Source organism: Stegodyphus dumicola, chromosome 7 (genome assembly GCF_044657685.1).
Source record: "Stegodyphus dumicola isolate Sdum_Otavi_A_Nest chromosome 7, ASM4465768v1".
NCBI classification, from domain to species: domain Eukaryota; kingdom Metazoa; phylum Arthropoda; class Arachnida; order Araneae; family Eresidae; genus Stegodyphus; species Stegodyphus dumicola.
Window position 1 is genome coordinate 143,816,186 of NC_140774.1, and position 21,169 is coordinate 143,837,354.

Here is a 21,169-nt window from a genome sequence, read left to right on the forward strand (position 1 = left end):
TCTTCACATTTCATTTATCGATCGAAAATACCGTCTGCAGTGCTTGGTGCATAGTAGTTCCTATTTCACTGCTAACCGAACTGAGGCACTTGCATCCAAACAAAAACTGCCACGGTAAATCATTTCATCAAAAATTTTCGAAGCACCAGTTCGCTGTTCAGATAAAAGAGAGGTTTGTAAAATACTTCATTTTTTTATGCTTATAATTTAAATTCAGCTGCAAATTCACTTTAAACTTTCAGTTTTGTAGAATGAATTCATTTACATTAATCAACTGATTGCTGGATATTCATTGTATTAAATCATCTCAAATAAGACTTTTGAAAGGCGTAGCAGGAAACCGGTTATTTTTGGTAAAGGACGGATGTTATATTTTCGCTCGAGAAATTAAATATGATGCGTTATTTTTGATAAAAGAAGGACTGATTATGGATTTTTAAAGAAAATCTGTTCCTTACTATCTCGCTAATTATATCTACAAAATAAAACCTCTGTTACTAATATGCATGAAATTTATGTATGAGAATTTTCTGTTCACGGTTATGCTCCCGATTTTATTATTATAATTGCCTTTTGTATATATCGAGTTTTCTCATTATCACGATAAGCATGGTATGGAAGAATTCAACTTGTTTTATAACCATATGCGTTACAAGGGAAGTGAAGGAATCCCTAATAAAAAATTAGATATTAACGGAGAATGAACAAAGCATACATCTGGAAGTGATTTTTAAATAATTTTGATAGTTGCATCAACAACTTATATAAGACATACATGTAATATATATGTAAAAAAACAAATGCAGTAAAAAGTGGAAAACTGTTTTTTAACCGTCACAAAATATTCTTAGTCACAGCGACTAAAACTAAAATTACGGAACTGCTAACCATGACATATTTTTAATCAAAATTAATCTTTCACTGTAAGTAATAAAAGATATGTTTGTATGCAAGTATGCTTGTTCCTCTCATTGTGATAAACCGACGGCACCCACAGCCACCAAATTTGAATATACATAGTCCTCCCCCGAACATGTGCACTTCAAAGTTCGAAAGTGAATCAACGCAAAATCGTGTTCCGCTTTTAAAGCCTTTTGCGCTAATAAAGAAAGAAAATCACAGTATATGATCATATAAAAAATTATTATATCTACTCAGCACAGAAATGAAATACGGGATGTCTTCTTCATTTCAAGATCTTTTATTCTGTCTACAGTATAAGATTTAATTTACTTCATTTAAATTTCTATTAAAAACCTTTGATTTAAGAATTTGTCATTGCTAGCAGATACGATTGTTAGAAGTCCACCGATTGACTTTGGTAATGTTCTCAAAATTCAGCAAATTACGGAGAATATTCTGAAAAATCGCATTAGTATTAAATAAAAATAATAATTTTCGAAATTTGGGTGAAAAATATCTCTGTGAAATATGTACGAATGAAAAATTTCATAAAACTAGTTCGATAAACAAAGATCTAAAATTAATTTCAAAATTTGAGCTATACAAACAAACAAGAAAACGGTTTAAATAAAATCATATAAAACAAATTATAACCCCCCAAGAAAAACTAAAAGGTTTTTAGATTTTATATTCCACCCAAACGCGCGTTTTCAATATTTACACATACATACACGTTTCGAGAGCAGTTGGGCTAAAGCCCCTTTAAGCTAAAAATATTTAAAAACAGCATACCTTTAGAATTTTTGATAGACACTCTCGTGGGCTGGACATAAAAATATTTTATTCCGTACTATGTTGCCACTGCTGAATTTGAAATCGTTGAGATTTTTAATCAGATATTAACGGTAAATATTCAATTCGTTAAAGTTTTACAAAATACGAAATACACAATAAAACAAATTCAAAATTCGGGCTTCCGGGTGCCCATATTCGGTTTGAGATCTATGTTATTCAAAATGCGATGTCTCTAGGTACCGTTGTTTTTTCACAGTGAGAGAAACATACACGCATTCATGCAGATTCTTCATTATTTAAATCTTTTTAATATAGTACAGGACGATAATATTTGGTACCAACAATTTGAAAATGCTTCAACGCTTTTAGTAGTGATTCGACGGAAAATGTCGTTGCGAGACTAGCAGCCCTTCTGGGTTAACGCCCCTAATAACGAAAAAATTTAAAACTGATCTAAAGTGATGAAATTATTTATATATATATATTGCATGTTAATTTACGTATATATGTATATTCATTTATATAATTAATAAATATTCATAATATATGGACTTTTTAAAAAAAATGGGCGAAAATAAAAGCAGCTTTATTTGAAAATAGATCATTACTGGCGATAATGACGATTTGAATGCAGAAACTGACTAAACATAATTAAAGTATGAATAAATTTACTTACTGGTAAATTTGACTCATGTGTTTTCGAATTTATAATATGCAATTTAGTTTTATTCCTTAATGCATTCAATTGCAGGGGAAAATAAATAAAATTTGAACGCTTTCAGATTTTATATTAGGCCCAAAGGGGCGTTTTATACATTTACACATACAGACACGTTTCGAGAGCGTTTGGTCTGAAATTATTTAAAAACATCATACATTTATAATTTTTGATAGACAAGTCTCGTGGGCTGGATATAAAAATATTTTATTCCGTACAGTTTGTTTCCACTGCTCGCTTTGAAATCAGTGAGTTTGTTAATCAAAAATCCGTTAAAGTTTAAAAGATATGAAATAGGTAATATAAAAAATTCAAAATTCTGGCTTCCAACTACTCATATTCGGGTGGGGGACTACGTTATTCAGAATTTAATGGCTGTCGATACTGTTGCTTTTTCCCATTGCGAGAAGCATACACACGTTCATGCAGATTCTTCATTATTTAATTCTTTAAATATAATACAGGGCGATAATATTTGGTGACAACAATTTAAAAAGTGAAACATCGCTTTTAGTGATTCAACGCAAAATGCCATTTCAAGACTAATAGACCTTCTGGGCTAGCACCCCTTTGGGCTATGATAAAATATAATTAAAGTGCGAATAAATTTACTTACCAATAAATTTGGCTCATGCAATGAGTTTTCGAGTTTATAACATGCAATTTTTTTCCTTCTTTAATCCATTCAGTAGCAGGGAAAAAAATTCGGCATTAGGCCATTTTAGTTCGACAGCCCTAGATTATCGGACTTTTGCTGCATTTGCTTCCCGGTAAACTGTACCTTACATCTTGGAGCTTTCCAATTTCCAACTGAAAAGCATAGTCATTATAATATTTGCCTTATTTCACTCTACAGATAACAAAATGGAAACCAGAAAGTAATAAGATAACTTCACTCAAGGTCTAATAAACGAGAATTAAATGTGAAATTTGTGGACGAAGAATTTGATATTTCTCACGGCATGATACCGTGGGAATGGGCTTTTTTTCACAATATCAAATGCAACTGTTTGAAAAACTGGTTATTGTCATACATTAATAGTAAAATCTAGCGATAATCGCTAAATCTAGGTAGATCATCACACTGTAAAAGCGACTGTAAGCTAAAGATTCGCATAAAATTGGATTTTTTGCATTGCACTTGCCATGCTTTTTCTCTTTAACCTTGTTAATTGCCTAACTGTATATAATGGCTCAAAAATCATAAACACTGGAAAGTAAGAAATTGATCAAGCTATATTTTATTGATGAAAATTTGGACATTACCTAATGTGGCGAGAGAATGAGGCTCGACATCACTCCCTGATCATAAACTTCGAGACTTTGAGATGTTTTTATCTCAGGATGACTTCTGCTGGATGAATATATATAACTTGGTACTAGAAGCCAATACCGTAACCGGTTTACGCTATTGTAATAATATTATCTTGTTTCAGGCATGTTTGTTCAAAAGCGCTATTGGCTCAAAATTTTGCTTTACGAAAGGTAATGCGATTACTGTACCGACCGAAGATGGGCAGAACCTTTTTTCTATGGGATCGGATCAGAACCGTTCGCTAACTGAACTGAGTTAGTTCCTTGTACGGCTCACCGCTCACTAACAATAGCCTTGATGAAAAGCATGGGGACGAGTAGTGAATCAAGAACAGCAAGTGAGGATGGAGCCAAAAGCGGCAAGAATCGAAAGAACGGTGGAATCGGAAACGGTTAGCTGTGGGTTAGGAAGACTCCACTCAATCGAATGCTAATTCTCAGAACTGATTTCTTTCAACCATTATTTTGAGATTCTCCAAAACTTCCTTTCAACATAGAACTAACGATAGTCTAGAATAATGTATGGAATAACGAAAGTTTGGAATACACAAATTTTCGAAAAGATGGGAAATATTAAAAATTAAGTTCACATTTGACATGGCATAACAAACAATCTTTTCTTCCCTAAAATGAGAATCAAACTTTCCTGGCATGATTCTAGCATGGGCTCTCGGTGGGTGAATTCTAAAAGAGACCCACTCTTTTTACAAAATCAAGAGTTCACTTTCTCAGTAAAGTAAATCACTTTGTGAATGAATAGCACATCCTTATTCTTGGAACTGCCAATAAGAGCTCTCCGTGAACTTCAAAGGAGCTACCACTCCGTTCTTTGGAATTAAAGTTTAATTGCTCAACAAAGTGATTCGGATCTTTGAATCAGTTCCGGAGCAAATCGCCCATCTCTACCGACTGCTGTTCTTGGAAAGCTAAGAGTTTATTCAAAAGGATTGGCTGGTTTTTTCCCCTAATTTAAATCCTCTTATATCATTCTTAGCAGATTTCTTGCGGTACATTCACTCCCACTAGCAACTGTAATGGAAAACGATATTATATTGTGTTATCTTAAAACAGCACTTCAAAGCCATTGCCCCCCTCCCCACTTACGATCGTAAAGTGTGTCGTCATCACTATCACCTCCAACTCATTTGAGACTGTAATTTAAGTCAGGCTTCATTTGTTAACTTTTCGTGATGCTAAACACGCTAAACGGAAATGAATTGGAGGGAAAACATTAGGCCGATCATCAGCTGCAGACGTCGTTGTTCTGGTTACAAGGCAAGTCTGACGGAGGAAAATAACCTTGAAATTATTATTTTAATGTAACAAACTTATGACAGACGAATGAAAAACGTTACATTAGAATCTATCAGTGGCCTCATGTGGTGTAGGAATACGCAGTAGAGTATGGAATTTTGTATTCTTCATTATTATTATGCTATTTTCAGTTTGTTTCTCGAGTTACCTTTTTCCCTGTCTAGGCCATTATGTTTCTAACCTGTAGAAAGAAGCATCTTGTTTTCAGCTTCAAGTCTGAAAGTGAATGTTACATGCCAGTGTGTTTCATTAAAATAATCATATCAAGGTTGAATTATTTTTAACTACATTCCATTAATCAATAAGAACAATCAAAAGATACATCGGAATAAAAGTACTTTGTACAAAATACAATTTTCATATAAAAAGTTAACTCATGGACAAAGTTGGGTGACTATACAAGGGAAAGGACCTGAAGGTAGGTGTGGCTATACAATAGGAAAATTATACCAATACGGAGTGTTGCGATATCTTACAGAAATGCAGGTTCAGTAATCAAATGCCTTGCAGTTTAATACGATATAAAACTTCCCATTAAAAAATCGTCATTAGATTAAAACATGTAAATCATTCTTTATATATATATATTATCTGGCTAAAAGTATCCGGACACTCAGTGATACGGAATCGGAGAGTTCTGAGTCTTATATTAGTACGTTGCTAGTCACCCTTTTGCATTCAAGACAGCCTGCACTCATCTAAGAGACTTTCCACCAGTTTTTGATAGGTGGGCATAGGAATTGACTTCCAGGCGAAAGCTGAAGTGAGTGCTGGCAGTGAGGATGGTTGATTTGGCTGGCTAAGTAATCTGCTTTCTAATTCGTCCCAAAGGTATTCTATGAGATTTAGATCGGTGATTTGTGAGGGCCAGTCCAGTTTTTTAACACTCATCTCGTCAAATCATGGTTGCGCAAGCCTCGATGTGTGAATGGAGCAGTTATCCTCCTGAAAGAGAAATCGGCCTTCCCCGAAATATTGCCACAGAGTTGGGAGAGCAGCTCCAGAATGTTCGCATACATGTCAGGTTCCTTTTTGCAACCACAGAAACTAAACGACCCAGGTCAAATCATGAAAAACACCCCCACACCATCATGCTGCCACTATCAAACTGTGCAGTCGGCACACAAAGCAATCACTTCAGAAGCGCTCGCCGGGCATCTGCCAAACCTACAGTCCATAATATTCACAGTTAAATTATTAGAGTTTTGTACCATTGCAACCGACGCTTAGCCTTCTGGCGAGTGATGTTCGGCTTGCGAGCGGCTACACGTCTATGGAATCCCATGTTTTAAACTCTAAGCACTATTGCCTGATACGCTTTGGAACTCCTGAGTGATTTCAGCTAACAATTACTTGTGATTTAGAACATTGATGGATTTTTCTAGTGTTGTCAACGCCTCACCACACACCACTTGCTATCACATAATGATTTTAAAAATCCCTAAACGAACTTACCATTTAAGGAGAGAAGAAAGGGCGTGACACTTTGGTCCGTTTTCTTTCCTCTTTCTTTTCAGTATGCAACATGGAAATGAAGATCGCTTTGAATAGGGAGAAGAAAACATCTCATATATCTTTCCTATCTCTTTTAAAATGGTATCATTGATTTTTGAGATAGAGAACAATTATTTTGCGAAAGTAATTTAAGAATTTTTGTGGTTTTTAATTAATGAACGTGAATTTTTAATTAATGAAAGATTCCAAGGAAAACATGTCAAAAAAGTCTCCAAAAATGCAGGAATTGTAAAAGAATATGGCATATCTTCATGAATTTAATTCTAAAACAATTTATTAAAAATTTAAATCAGAAGAATTAAGTTTTAAAAGGATGATTTAGCATGAATTATTTAAATTTAATTCAGGAAATAAATTAATGGATTTAATTATAAACATTTAGTAAAGCTATAAATTTATAACATTACGTTGTTAATAGCCATCATGTTGTTGCCCGTTTTCTAAATCAACATAATTTTGAAAAAAAGATGTTCCCGTTTAAAAAGTTTTTTTTATTTGCGAACTTTTGAAAACTTCGGAACTTTAATTTGAGTCCTATGGAAATTTCGTTATTAGGAAACGTGTTCTGCTTTGCCCCTTTTTAAGTCTCTAATGCTGTAAAGGGTGTTTTTCTGCTCAGCAGATCTGTTTGAAAAAAGATACCACTAAGTGAAAATGCCGTTAATGACGACATCTTTGTTTTTATTAAAAATTTGCTTTTCATTTTAATCAAAAAATACTCTACCCATTTAAATTTCATATATATATACGGGAAATTTACACACATATATATGCGTTCCTGCGTAAGATTATAAAAATATGTAAGGCAAAATATTAACTTTAATTTGCAATAGTTCCTTAGCTCCCGCTTTTAATTGGTTATTTTCGCTTTCTTTCCCGCCTGTAATAAATCTCTCTAAACTAAGTCATTGAATTAATATTAATCCTCCTCGAATCATTTTTAAATGATGCCAACGACGCAGACATTCCTACAAACCTCAGTAAATAATAATTTTAAATTTTGGGAATCGAAAATTTTAGCTTCCATTACGGATAAAACTGAAGCAAAACTAAATTATTCTGAACCGAGTTTTCAGCATGGACACGTCTCATTCCTCTTTCCGCTTGTCTGTCTTGTCAGCTGACTGTCCACTGCTACACTTCTTTCCTCAGATACTAGTATCTGTAAGAAATCGAATGAGGTTTAAATTGAAATGACTTACCAACATACCTATTTCCTGTCCAACGTTCAACCCTTGTTTACAGTCCCCAATGATCTGTCTCTCATAACTTTTTTGATGTGCTAATATCCTCGAGCGCGTTTAATTTTCGTCGAGCGCACAGAGAAAACTAAAGTTTTTGGCTGCTTAGTGTTGATATTTACTCGTCGAGAGCTCAGAGGGAACTAGAATTTTTTGACTACTCAGTTTTCCCTCTTATTATTTTTTGACTACTCAGTCGAGAGTTCAGAGAGAACTAGAATTTTTTGAATACTCAGAGTGTTTTTGATTCTCTCATTTTCGAAAACATTACTTGCAAATATAAAAAATGGATTAATTGGGTATATCCATTCCATACACATTTTTTTTCTCTTCGCCTTCAATTTGTCTTCGCCACTACTTTTTCTTTCCGCCTTTTTGAATCATATTAACCGAGATGCTTATGCTAACCCTGGATATAACATGTAAAATAAACAATATCTAAGTAGGCAACTTATGCCTTAAAGCTCATTCACCTTATAACATCTTAAAACTAATGTCAAAACAGCTCAATAAACGCGAGTCATAAAATTCAATCATAATAATAAGACTTAAAACATCCTGTTTATCGTGTAAATTGAAGTTAAAGTATTCACAATTTTAAAAATATCAAAATAACATCATACCTGTTTCCAAAAATGAAATTCTTAAAATTTGGATACCATTTCAAAATTGTTTTTTAAATCGTTGCCATCCTCAGCTTCGAAACAAAGTATAGTTAAATATTTTGAAATTTTCCAGTGTTCTCAAATATTGCGGTAGAATTTTTATGTATTGACAGTTTGTATGAACTTCGTGAATAGACGGTCTACAAGAATAAAAAAAGGAACCCTTTTCATTACAACTACAAGAAGTAAAAATTTTATGAGCGAAGCTTTCCGGAGCAAATTTGGATATCTTTATCAATTTAATTCCAAATATAAATAGTATAGCGAATGTAAAAAAGCTGTGCAACATAAACACCCTATAAGCGTAAACAATGATCATGATCAATGTGGACGAACTAGTGCCTTCACGTCACACAATTTTTTTCTCTTCCCCTTTTCTATAAGATTACCAATGTAAAAGATAGGAATGTAACTATGTAAGTAAAGGCTGGTTTAGCTGCGTGTCTATCAAAAATGTTAAAGAGCTCAGTCTGCCACAATTGTGCCTGAGTCGGGTGTTACTACAACAACAATTACGACGTCTTCTGAATCTAAATTATTACACATATACAAATTTAAAAGAAATTTTATTTTCGTAAGAATGAGGTTAATTGGCATTTTTAATAAAAATCGAAAAAAGGAAAAGAAAGAAAGAAATATCAAATGACTAAAGTTCGAAATAATTATTTCTTTTGATTTGCAGTGTCATTACTTATAATACAAGTTTTTATCCACGCTTACAGCTCCCTCTTAAACTGCAGAAGAAACTGCTTAAAAACTCATGGCGGATCAGCAACGCTCAAAAGGTGAGGATTTAATGATGGAGGCAGAGAAGAAGCTTAACGTTTCAGGAGGTGCTTGTTGTGGAAGAGGTGGACGAGCACATGTGGAAGAAGCTTGTGATTTATATGTGAAAGCAGCGAATGCATTCAAGATGGCAAAGGATTGGCAAAAAGCTGGTAACGCCTTCGCAGAAGCTGCGGCTTTGCAGTTAGAAAATGAAAGGAAGAACGAAGCTGGCATGAATTATGTTGAAGCTGCGAAGTGCTATAAAAAGGTAACGAACTGCAGGTTTTTTTCAATCAAACGCACTTTTTAGTTTAATTTATTGTAGATCCCTATCACATTTCGAATACTCGTTTTTGAGAATTCGGAGAATACCCCAAAAATGATATTTAAGACGAATTTTTGTAAAGCAAACATCTACTCACTTTCTATGGCAAATCCTTGTTGATTGAAAGTACATATTACTGAGGATTAATCATTGACCCTTTCTTAAAAAATTGAATGTAATATTTAAATTAATATAATTCAAAATCCTTTTTTCTTTGTAAAAAGTTTGTTTTATTGTTTTATTTTTTATTTATTGCTTTTTTATTGCATTTTCCGCCTAACAATTCATTATTTTTCACGAATTCATCTAGAGATCCTAACCCTTTACATGCCAGCCATTACATATTTCTTTCATGTTCAGACAAACTGACAATTGATACTCATAAAATTTTCAATTATTCTTCTTGTACTCATAGTATACTTTTATTAACATAGCAATAAATTGAGCAGTTTAGGATTAATAATATATTAAACAGAAATTGAACGGCAATAGTATCATAATTCTGCTAGGGAATATTTTTAGTGGTCTTGTGTATTTCGTGGTGCTGATTTCGATTGCGAAGCTAGAATTTATTTAATGGACTAAGTAGGAAATCAAAGATAGAGTTGAACTCTGGTCAACTTCTGAAACAGAATTTTCTATTCAAGCTATTGTTCTGTCCCAGAGTTCAGGTTGGCTACCTTACTCAACCGCACCATACACTTTCTCCAGTCATCATGGCTTCATCTATTTTGTTTACGACATTTGTATAATCTAGTATGCTCAGCTATCATAAAATGTGACTAGATCTATCTGTGATCCTTGTGACTTCTCGCATAGGCTTGAAGATTAACACAATAAAGGGTGTAAAGGACCCTTTTTTTATTGAACACAAAACATTTAACAGTTGGCACAAAACATCGGCCACTTGCGATGAGAGCCTGAAAGATACGTAACACTAAACTTAAAGGTAAAGAGTAGTGCTAGACTACACAATTCAATTTAAACTAACAGGCTGACTCAAACCGACACCGGCAGAATATTGTTGAATTTTTCTTCTGACACCAGTTGTTACGTTATTTTCTTCCTTCACGTTCGTACGGGGTTCGTGTGGATTTGGAGTGAATAACGAAGAGCACTTGATGGAATATCGAAACACACTTTATTGGCCGATATTAATCAGGACAGCTCCAAAATCACTGTTTTACAGTCGTAGAAAAACTACTATAAACACGCTGTCAGTCTTCACACTATCATTCTATAATCTGACCGTTATAGTCTATAATCTGACCGTCAGACCGTTATAGACTGATAGTCCTTCCAACTATCAGTCTATAACGGTCGAGACAGCTTCACTGCAAAGCACCAGAGTACAGCTCTCGACTCTGCTTGGTCGTTCTCGGAACTCCACGTACTCTCCACGCTACAACTCGCAATGCACGCGACGATACACAGTCTAAGACAAAACTCGACGCTAGACGTCGAGACACTCGCTCAATGACTGACTATCAGCTCGCTAGACGAGGCACACACACTCAATGACTGACTATCAGCTCGATAGACGAGACACCAACTCGATACTAACTCTAAGCGTACCAGCAGGGTTTATATAGCTTTTGACTGATGTTCGAGAACATTCTGGGCTAAACCGCTAAGAATTCGTTCCAGAAGGTTCTCCATCCGCCCATGGCATATTGCCAATTTTGTCGCCAAATACCGCCAAATGGGCGATTTTTCGCCAAATGTGGCAACCCTGCCTTCCCTCGTCGTTTTATGGTAACCCTAAACCTGCTTTGCGTGGAAGCAGCCTTACCGCGCCTGTACATTTCGTAACAATACTAACTCGACGGCAAGAATACGTAGCCGCTATTCAGTTTAACAACTGGTGAAAACTAACACAATAGCGCTTATAATAGCGAAATCACGTTCTGTCTGACCTCTTCGCTCCAGCAATTTAAATACTCTCGTTCACTCTACTTCAGTTACATCTTGGCGAGAAAATACGAGGGGAAATAAGAGAATTCAGGAAAGGCTTACGAAATAAAATAGCTGTTAGTGAAAATAAACAGGTCCTCACACATCAATTTACCAAAAGGAGACTGAAATATTGATATCAAGATTAAAAGCGTCAGATTTGTTAGAAAAAAACATGAAACAAAGTGTCAAAAAGAATCAATACTCAAAATTTAGGGTCATCAACGCATTTCCGAAGATTACAGCTCTTTAGGAAACGACCCACAATCGGCAGAAAGGTAAGATGGCTGAACACTAGTGGGTAAACCCGTTTTCAAATCCCGCGAAACAGCTGGCTGCATGGAAGTCTTTTGTTGCATGGAAGTTGAAGTTGTTTGTTCCCCCTATAAATAATGTAATGCACGAAATATGTACAAACTTACCTTAAAAAGTCCTCTATGAAGACATCCTTTCCCTCAAGGGCCCCCTATCCTTGGCCGGAACTCGAACCTGGACCTCTTGAATACGTGCCGAGTGTGCTACCATTACACCACGAAGGAATGCAGAAATGAGGGAGAAAATATCTTATATACTCCCCCTTTTAAAGGGCGACTGGGGATAAAGGGCCCCATTCGCCAAATCCTGGTGGTGAAGAATCATCATCCACCACCTTTTAGTTCGGGCGCCACTTTAGAGTCATTAGGATTATTTTTTGAAGCAGCAGATATAAAAGATGAGCAATACCCTGGCCGGAACTCAAACCTGGACTTCACGAAAACGTACCGAGTGTGTTACCCTTACAGCACGAAGGCTTACAGAAAAGAGAGAGAAAACACTTTAATTTAATAAATTTAATACTACGCATATGAAAGCGTCATATGAAAAACTCTTTTACAGTATAAACATCAGTATTCGAAGTACTTCGAAATGCTAGACTAATGGAAAGTGCCTAAATTAAAGTGTCAGAGACAAAAATGTCCAAGAAAATCTACATTAAGGGCTGTATACCTTCGACCACTTTTTTTTTAATTTTAAGTTTGTGCATTTAATTTTTGGTTTAAAGTAATTAATGATGAAAAAAATGAAGAAGCTGAGTTATTTAATGACCATTAATTTTGTATTTTTGGAGAATAAAGTAAGAAAACAACAACAACAAAAAAAAAAAAAAAAGCAGTATTTACAATAAATTTTGAAACACTGTGTTAAAAAAAGTATAATATAGTTTCATATTTTGTAAAATGCGAACTCATCATAATGATATTCTTTAGGAGGTAGACTATTATTTTAAAGCTAGGAAGTTATTAAATATTTTTTTTAAGCTAGAATGTGTAATATAACAAAGAAAAAGCATATTTTTTCATTAAAATTCATGTTTAACACATAAGAACTTTATAAAAAATGCATTTATCAATTAATAAATAGTATATATCCTTACATGAAGTGTTCTAAAGATTTATACCAAATTGCATAAGATTTCAATCATAATTTTTAAAGATATTGTGTTTCTTGTTAGCATTAAAACACGAAAAATGAAAAATGAGATAAACGCATTTAAAGAATTAAAACACTCGATTACCTACTTTTAATCAGTTTATAAACTTAAAATTACCTTGATTTATATCTAATGCCTTCTTGTTTTTCAGAATTTATATTTTTTTTTTCTTTCTTGCAGCTTTTAAAATTTTTCTCTGCTTTTTAAAGTCAAATTAGGGAATGTCGTTTGCATTGTCGATAACGGTTAAATTCAAAACTTTCATACTCGTTCGCGGTGTAGTAACCAATATCTATAACTAATTTACCATATCTATACCTAATCTACACCAATATCTATCTATACCTATAAAAATTACTGAATATTACTCAGTAATAAAAAAACGCTTATCAGCAATGTAAACAACACGAGCGAAAATGCGTTAGTGAATTCATGACATACAGCTTGAAAGTATGCTAGAACTTCTTTCGTTGCAATCATAAAAATACTTTTTAGTCTTTAAATAGCATTTAAATAAAGTTTTAAACCCCAAAAACAAAAGTAAACAATTCTGACACTCCCATTTTGGACTTTTAAATATCTACGTCTTGTGCACTTCCGGTATGTTTTTCGATGACAAGGTGTCAAATAAAGTATCATAACTCTGGTTTAAATGAACGTAGGAACAAACTTCAAACAGTTTTGGAAACATAAAAAATAAGACTTTCATCGAGGATAAGAAAAAAAGGAGTTTTTTTTATCAATATCTCTGTTTCTAAGGTATACAGCCCCCTTAATATTCTCAGGTATATTGGAATATCAATAGTACCTTTCGGAAAACGAGTTCTAGACGTTACAGTCACTGTGCTACCCGATGCTAAAGTTGATGTGCTAACCACTACACCGTAAAATGTGAGGAATTCCTTTAATTCTGTATTTATTTATTTTTTCTAAGGTAATTTTTGCCAGTCATGAGAGTTTATACCAATTTTTCTTAATGTATTTTTGTAAAAAATATGTCTTTTTCTTAGAAAGAAAGCATAATAAGAAAATTTAATTAATAATTTTGAAATCATAATTCAGGGTGGAATAATGCCAAATGGCAGCGCGTATATGCATGTCTTGCTTGTCATTTCCCAAATGAGTCGTTTCCCAAAACAGTTTTGGCGGTTTTATTTCCGGCTCAGTCCGAGCTGAAAATAATCTTTGACATCATTTCTATCTCAGTCTTCGTTTTGCGACCTCTCGAATAAATGTAAAGAGAGTAGAATTATTCTGATAATAATCAGACTTTTCTAAAGTAATGTATACCGAGAAGTGCGTGTACACCGAGAAGTGCACTCTTTCATAATGACGTATTTAAAGTCATTTTGAAAGAGGTCTTTCACAGCGAACTTATTGTGGATTTCTATGTTTTAATATGGCAAATTTCTGAAAACTCAGCATTGTAAACTAGCAAAAAAAAATGACATTAAGCAAAGCTATTTCACAGCTCGAAATTATAATAAATTGCTATTAATGGCTAATATTTTAAGAGACGATAACAAGCTTCCCTTATGGCATGTCTTATAAATATTTAAAGGAGAATAAAAGCTTCCAATAAAATAAGACAAAATAAAACTAAAATCAAAATATTTATGCAATATGGTTTTCTTCTATAACCATACCCTAACAAGGTAAACCATAATGAAAAAGTGTTGCCTCGTTGAAAGAACTGACATCACCTTCTCTTATTTATAATAGAGAGTATAAAAATACAGACATTTCCATAAATGAAATGAGGAAATTTTTCCCGATTGGGCTAATTCGGGAATAAAATTATTGACTCTTCTCCTCTAATGTTCAGATGAGAACACAAACGTTCAGGCTATTTCGGGAATGGGCTCAATAGGCATTAAGCCACCTTTCTGAGGATTCCTTAAATGCTCAGATATGCTGAGCACACCTGAGATGGATACTTGAAACTTTACTGTAGTGCTTATGGTATTGTTGCGTTTTTACGGGTTCGTGGATTTTGAATGATTAACGACAACACTTGATGAACACTTGAAAATTTATTAGCCATTATTACTCAGGATAGCTCCAAAAACACATTTACAGTCGTCGAAAAACTACGACAAACACGCTGAAACAATCAGCAATACAGCCTTCCAGCTATTGGCGTATAACGGTGAAGACAGCCTCACGGTAAAACATTAGAGTACTGCTCCCGACTCGGTTCGGTCGTTCTCAGAACTCAACGTACTCTCGAGACGCTCCACGCTACAACTAGCGATGCACTGGATAGCCTCAACGATGTACACTCTCGATGCACCAACCCGCGACACACTGACGAGACACCTCGACACAAGACTGCTACTCCGCGCACAGGCAGAATAATATAGTTTTTGGTCTGCCTTCGAGAACATTCTGGACCAAACCAGTAAGAATTCCTTCTGGAATGTTGTAATCCGTCTATGACATATCTCCAATTTTGTAACCAAATGGGCGATTTCGCATTCAATCTGGCAACCTTGCCTTCCCTTGCCATTTTCTGGCAACCCTAAACCAATTTTGTGGGAAAGCTATCTTATCGCACCCGGGTATTTCCTAACAATATATTCCTATTAAAGAATGATAATGCACGATTTGATCGAGCCATACCTATCATTGCGTATTGGTTAAGTGAAGGTAGCGAAAGAATAGCCTGGTTTCTGGACCTTAAAGTCCTTTAATCAGGATCAAGTTGTCTCAGGATGCTCTCAACCTTTTCGCTATTGTAATCTTAGAATCTTAGCATGCTTAAGGAGCAATGGAATATGTTTCTACGAAATTGGTTTCAAAACTTTTATTTGTATACAAACAAAAGTTGTCAAATTTGTCTTTCTGTCATAGGAAATTCGCCCATTTTATTAAATTTGTGTTCCTGTCATAAGAAATTCGCACACTTTATTAAATTTTTGTTCTCATAACTTTTCAGGAATAGTTATTTTATGTCTACTTTTTTTTTCTCCTTCTGTTATTGTTTTAAAACACTTTTTTATTTTTAAAATGTATGACATTTATTTTTGCATTTCGCAAAGTATGAAAATATTTACACTTTTTTCTGGTAAGGGTTTTTTATTCCTGTTCTTTTTTATTATCTTTTAATTTCTTTTCGCTCTTTTAATTTAAAAGTAAATTATGATATTTTAGAGAATATCAAGTTCTATGAACATTTCATCAGAAATACATTTAATGAAAGGCTTTCCTAAAGGCATATATCTTGTACTTTGGCTAAAGAAATTTTTCGCTTTACCCTTAATTTTATATTAATTCAGATTCAGGTATGTTAAATTTCCAATATTAAACTTCTGGATTATCGTAAGAATTCTCATATTAATGTTCTGATACACTAATTGATTCATGACACACACCTTGAAAGTATGCTAGAACTTGTTTCGTTGCAATCATAAAAATACTTTTTAGTCTTTAAATAGCAATTAAATAAAATTTTAAACCCCAAAAACAAAAGTAAACAACTCTGACACTCCCACTTTGGACTTTTAAATATCTACGTCTTGTGCACTTCCGGTATGTTTTTCAATGACAAGGTGTCAAAGTATCATAACTCTGGTTTAAATGAACGTAGGAACAAAATTCAAACAGTTTTGGAAACATAAAAAATAAGACTTTCATCGAGGATAAGAAAAAAAGGAGTTTTTTTATCAATATCTCTGTTTCTAAGGTATACAGCCCCCTTAATATTCTCAGGTATATTGGAATATCAATAGTACCTTTCGGAAAACGAGTTCTAGACGTTACAGTCACTGTGCTACCCGATGCTAAAGTTGATGTGCTAACCACTACACCGTAAAGGCATATGGGAGGAATTCCTTTAATTCTGTATTTATTTATTTTTTCTAAGGTAATTTTGGCCAGTCATGAGAGTTTATACCAATTTTTCTTAATGTATTTTTTGTAAAAAATATGTCTTTTTCTTAGAAAGAAAGCATAATAAGAAAATTAAATTAATAATTTTGAAATCATAATTCAGGGTGGAATAATGCCAAATGGCAGCGCGTATATGCATGTCTTGCTTGTGATTTCCCAAATGAGTCGTTTCCCAAAACAGTTTTGGAGGTTTTATTTCCGGCTCATGTTAAGCTGAAAATAACCTTTGACATCATTTCCATCTCAGTCTTCGTTTTGCGACCTCCCGTATAAATGTAAAACTAAATTCCTTTTGCATTTTAAATTCACCTATTCAGTCGAAATAATAAAGAAATTCCAGAAGTTTGAAATTTCGAATACTATTCACTAAGAGTTATAGCTATTTTAAATTTACTGATCGCTTCTAAGCAGTTTGCAGTTATGGGGTCCTTTTAACAAAATTCTATTGCCACTTGATTTTCCCTGGTAGGTTAACCCAAAGGATTGTGAGCAGTGTCTTATCAAAGCAAGTGAGGTCTATAGTGATGTCGGAAGAGGTAAGACAGCTGGTAAGCAGCATATGACTTTGGCTGAACTGCACGAGGAACAAGGGAATCTTGAGAAAGCTCTTGAAGAATATCAAACAGCTGCAGATTTATTCACTGGTGAGGTAAGTACTGCTAAGGAAAGTTCTTTTTTCTGATATGAATATGGTAAAAAATATTCGCTGTCTAAGCTATAAAGCACCTGTTTCACAGGACTAAAAATATTTGGATTGTAGAGAGAGGCCAAACTGCTCTTTAATGAGATGGGATCAGAGTTTTTCCCTGAATGAACTGAATTAGTGCTTTTTTTATGATTCACCGCTCACTAACAATAACCTTGATGAAAAGCATCGGTAACGAGGAATGAATCAAGAGCAGTTAGCGAGACTGGAGAGAAAAGCGGAAAGAATTGTACTAGTAATGAGATGAGAAGAAACAACTCAGTGAAACGCTAACTCCCAGAACTGCTTTCTTTCATCTAGTTTTGAGATTCCTTAAAAATCTCTTTCTACATAGAACTAATAATAAAATTCTAGAATAATTTTTTTCAACAACTTAGGAAATGATAAAAACTAAACTCACTTAAAATACAGAAAATAAACATTCTTTTCTCGCCTAAAATGGTAACTGAACTTTCTTTTCACACCAAAGAAATTATTATGCATTCTTTGGCATTCGGCATACGTTAAAGTTGCTGTTAGCTCAGCTTTTAAGGTTTTTGAGGTACAGGATAACCTGCACTGGCAGGTATTCAAGCAGAGGCTAGATGTGTTCCTATTTTATTAATGTAACGAAACTAAAAATTTAACTATTAAGTAAATTAAACATAATCAATGATTCTTTTCTCTATTTCTGTGGAACTTTGCAAGCATTCGGAAAGCAACATTTAAAGCGTTAAATTAATCCAATCCTTCCAGATACTTTTTATAACTTAACAATAACTTTATTTCTTGCGTTTGCTACTATGTTTTCCCACAGATGACGTTGCGCTCGTTTTACCTTAGCTCAGTACTTTTTTTCAATATAAAATGGTAGCTCCCGTACCCCCATTTTTGTAAAAACAAATTTTTTGCTATTGCCATCGAAATCTATAAAGTTTTATTCAAGATCTACCCCAGATTAAGGGAGCCTTTATTTTTTACTATTTTAAATGCAATTATATACTTTCGCTAGCTTTTATCATTCGAAGTATTACTCTCAGTTACTATTAAATTTAGTGCAACAAAGAAATCGAGAGTTTCTTCTCTAGCGTACAAAGTTAATTTCGAAGATGTTTTAGAACTATTTGATTTTCGAAGCAGGACACTTGTAAAACAGCAGTGTCTTCTCCGAAATTCGAACCATGAATTTTTCGACTACTAGCCGGACGTATTACCATTTACATCATGGCAGCATGAGGGAGGGAGGCGATGATTCCTTATACTCGTTTCCATTTAATGGCGACTTGGAAGAGAGAATCGACACCCAATCGGCGGAATCCAGGTGGGGATGAATTATCGACCACCAATTTTAATTTAAATTTTAATTTGACTTTCGCAGGAATGAAAAATCAGCAGTGAGCTCACCAGGGTTCAGAATCTTCTGATTGCTAGCGAGAATTACTAGCTACACCACAAGAGCCCGCACAGGGAAAGACGATAATTTTTTATTAAATTTCTTTCCTTGGTTCAGTGTAAAATTAAGATGTAAATCTAAACTTTATTAAACAAACTTAAAGATATAATAATTAATTATCGTTTTGCAGTATATGCTAAGTCCTCTTTTTATTTTTTTAACAGGAAATGGTATCTTCTACAACCAAATGTCTTCTAAATGTGGCAACTCATAGCGCTACTCTTGGTGATTTACAGCGAGCCGAGGAAATCTTCGAGAAACTTGGCAATGAATCTTTTTCCAACAAATTACTGAAATATACGGCATGTGAAAATTTTTCAAAGGCAGGCCTCTGCCGATTAACTCGGAATCCTCAAGATGGGGATGGTCTCATACAAAAGGTGATGGAGTGGCAAGAGGCAAGTCCAGCGTTTGGGGAAAGCCGTGAATTCACATGGTTGATACGCATGGCGGAAGCTGCAAAAAATGAAGACGTTGATGCCTTCAATGAAGCTATTAGATCCTACGAGTCTATAAAAAGACTCACAGATTGGGAAAACAATCTACTTAAAAAAGTCAGGAAGAATCTTGGACCCGACTTGAGGTAGTAAGTCTCTCGACTGTGCTGAAATATTTTAGCTGTAGTTAGATCGTATTAACCATACTGAAGAAGGATGACATTTTAGGACCCTTTGCCTTCTAGAACTTATTTATTGATGTTTAATATAACTATTCTTTTTTCTTGACCGAAAAAAAAGCTTGGGCAAGTTGAAGAGTTTTATCTCTGAAAGTCTTGATTCCATAATTCTTCATATGATGACAAGTAAGGTCATCAATAAATGTTTCATCAATAAAAATGAAATGGAAGTATTGATAATTAATTTCTGGCACAAGTGCTTATATCTTGTACTATGAAATGCAAGAAATAAAGACTTATTTCGTGCCGCAAGTAGGCAAAAGCAACAGGTGCACAGCACAAGGCACAAGATGAAAAGGCTCTAAAATAAAAGTAAAACGGATGGAAAAAGAATGAACATATAATCAATAAATTTCCTCAGCACAAGCTAAAAAAGTGCACTTAAAATGCTGCTATGCATTTATTTATAAATACATATGAATAATTTTATGTAATCTCTATGTAAACAAAAATCTATTTATAAGCAAATGTTATTCCTGTTTCTATTATTACTGTCGTCAGTAGACTTAAAAGTGAACCCTGTATAATAGTCAATGAAGATCTTCTTACGAAACTGGATCGAGCGATTATAAACTAAGGATTGACACTGTACATTGAATTTCACAACGTTAAAGATGAATGGTATTTAATGTATTATGTAAAGTGTTGAAGTTTGGTTGTAAATATTCAAAACAAAAATTGTTAATTAACGTTCAAAAATATGGACTGATTAATGAGATTTTGAAGGTAATGAGTTGCAGATTCTAATGAAAACTGTGATGAATGTTGAATTATAACATGAAAACATAAAAATGCATGATCAGTTATTCCAGTGCCTTTACAAGTTTTTATTCATCAGCGAGCCTCAATGTAACGCTTTCTTTTTCAAGGAAGATCCTCCTTTTTTAAACTGTTATTAATTCTTTATAAGCAACTGACAGTGACGCAATGAAGACGGCTATAGCAAGTAACTGCATTGTATTGACACTGGAATAACTGAGTTAACTATAGATATTTTGATAGTTAAGATATTAAATTTATTAACGAATTTTCATTAACTTAATATGGTTTTGTTTTGATATATGTAATAACATAGTTGTGCTTTCAATTTAGTATTTATTTTACTAAGCGTCTGTCCTTTAAAATGTCATAGCAAATTAGGACAGTCTTCGGAACTTAAAATAAATGCATAATCCCTGATTAATAAAAAAAATGTCTTTATATCATTTCGTTTTTAATAAAGACCACACTAGCAAGTGTTTCGTTTGGCTGAAGAAAATGGGAAAAATATTTTGGCTTCTACAAACAGGATGTGGAAAATAAGTATAGCATTCAACATTCAGTTTTGAAACGGTCTTAAGCTTAAAGACAGGTAGGAAAAACGTTTTGAGTGACTACTAAGAATGATAAAAAAAATTACATGAGGCTAATTTATTGAGCATCCTCAACAATATTTTAAGGTCTTCCTCATCAGCCATAATAGATGCACAGCTCGCTTTAAAT

At 33.9% G+C, this 21,169-nt stretch overlaps 1 protein-coding gene across 1 annotated transcript; it reads left to right on the forward strand.

Moving 5' to 3' along the window:
* The first annotated feature begins 18 nt into the window (after positions 1–18).
* On the forward strand, positions 19–20,887 carry LOC118179471 (beta-soluble NSF attachment protein-like). The gene is made up of 4 exons (XM_035348644.2): positions 19–172; positions 9,188–9,501; positions 17,343–17,522; positions 19,176–20,887. Exons 2-4 carry the CDS (start codon positions 9,226–9,228, stop codon positions 19,596–19,598), a joined length of 879 nt encoding a protein of 292 aa, XP_035204535.1. The 5' UTR covers positions 19–172; positions 9,188–9,225; the 3' UTR covers positions 19,599–20,887.
* The last annotated feature ends 282 nt before the right edge of the window (positions 20,888–21,169 follow it).

Excerpts from the sequence above, each read along its gene's own strand:
- LOC118179471 (XM_035348644.2), top strand. The coding sequence starts at position 9,226 with ATGGCGGATCAGCAACGCTCAAAAGGTGAGGATTTAATGATGGAGGCA. Across the intron at positions 9,502-17,342 it reads CTGCGAAGTGCTATAAAAAG|GTTAACCCAAAGGATTGTGA; the intron begins GTAACGAACTGC and ends TTTCCCTGGTAG. Across the intron at positions 17,523-19,175 it reads CAGATTTATTCACTGGTGAG|GAAATGGTATCTTCTACAAC; the intron begins GTAAGTACTGCT and ends TTTTTTTAACAG.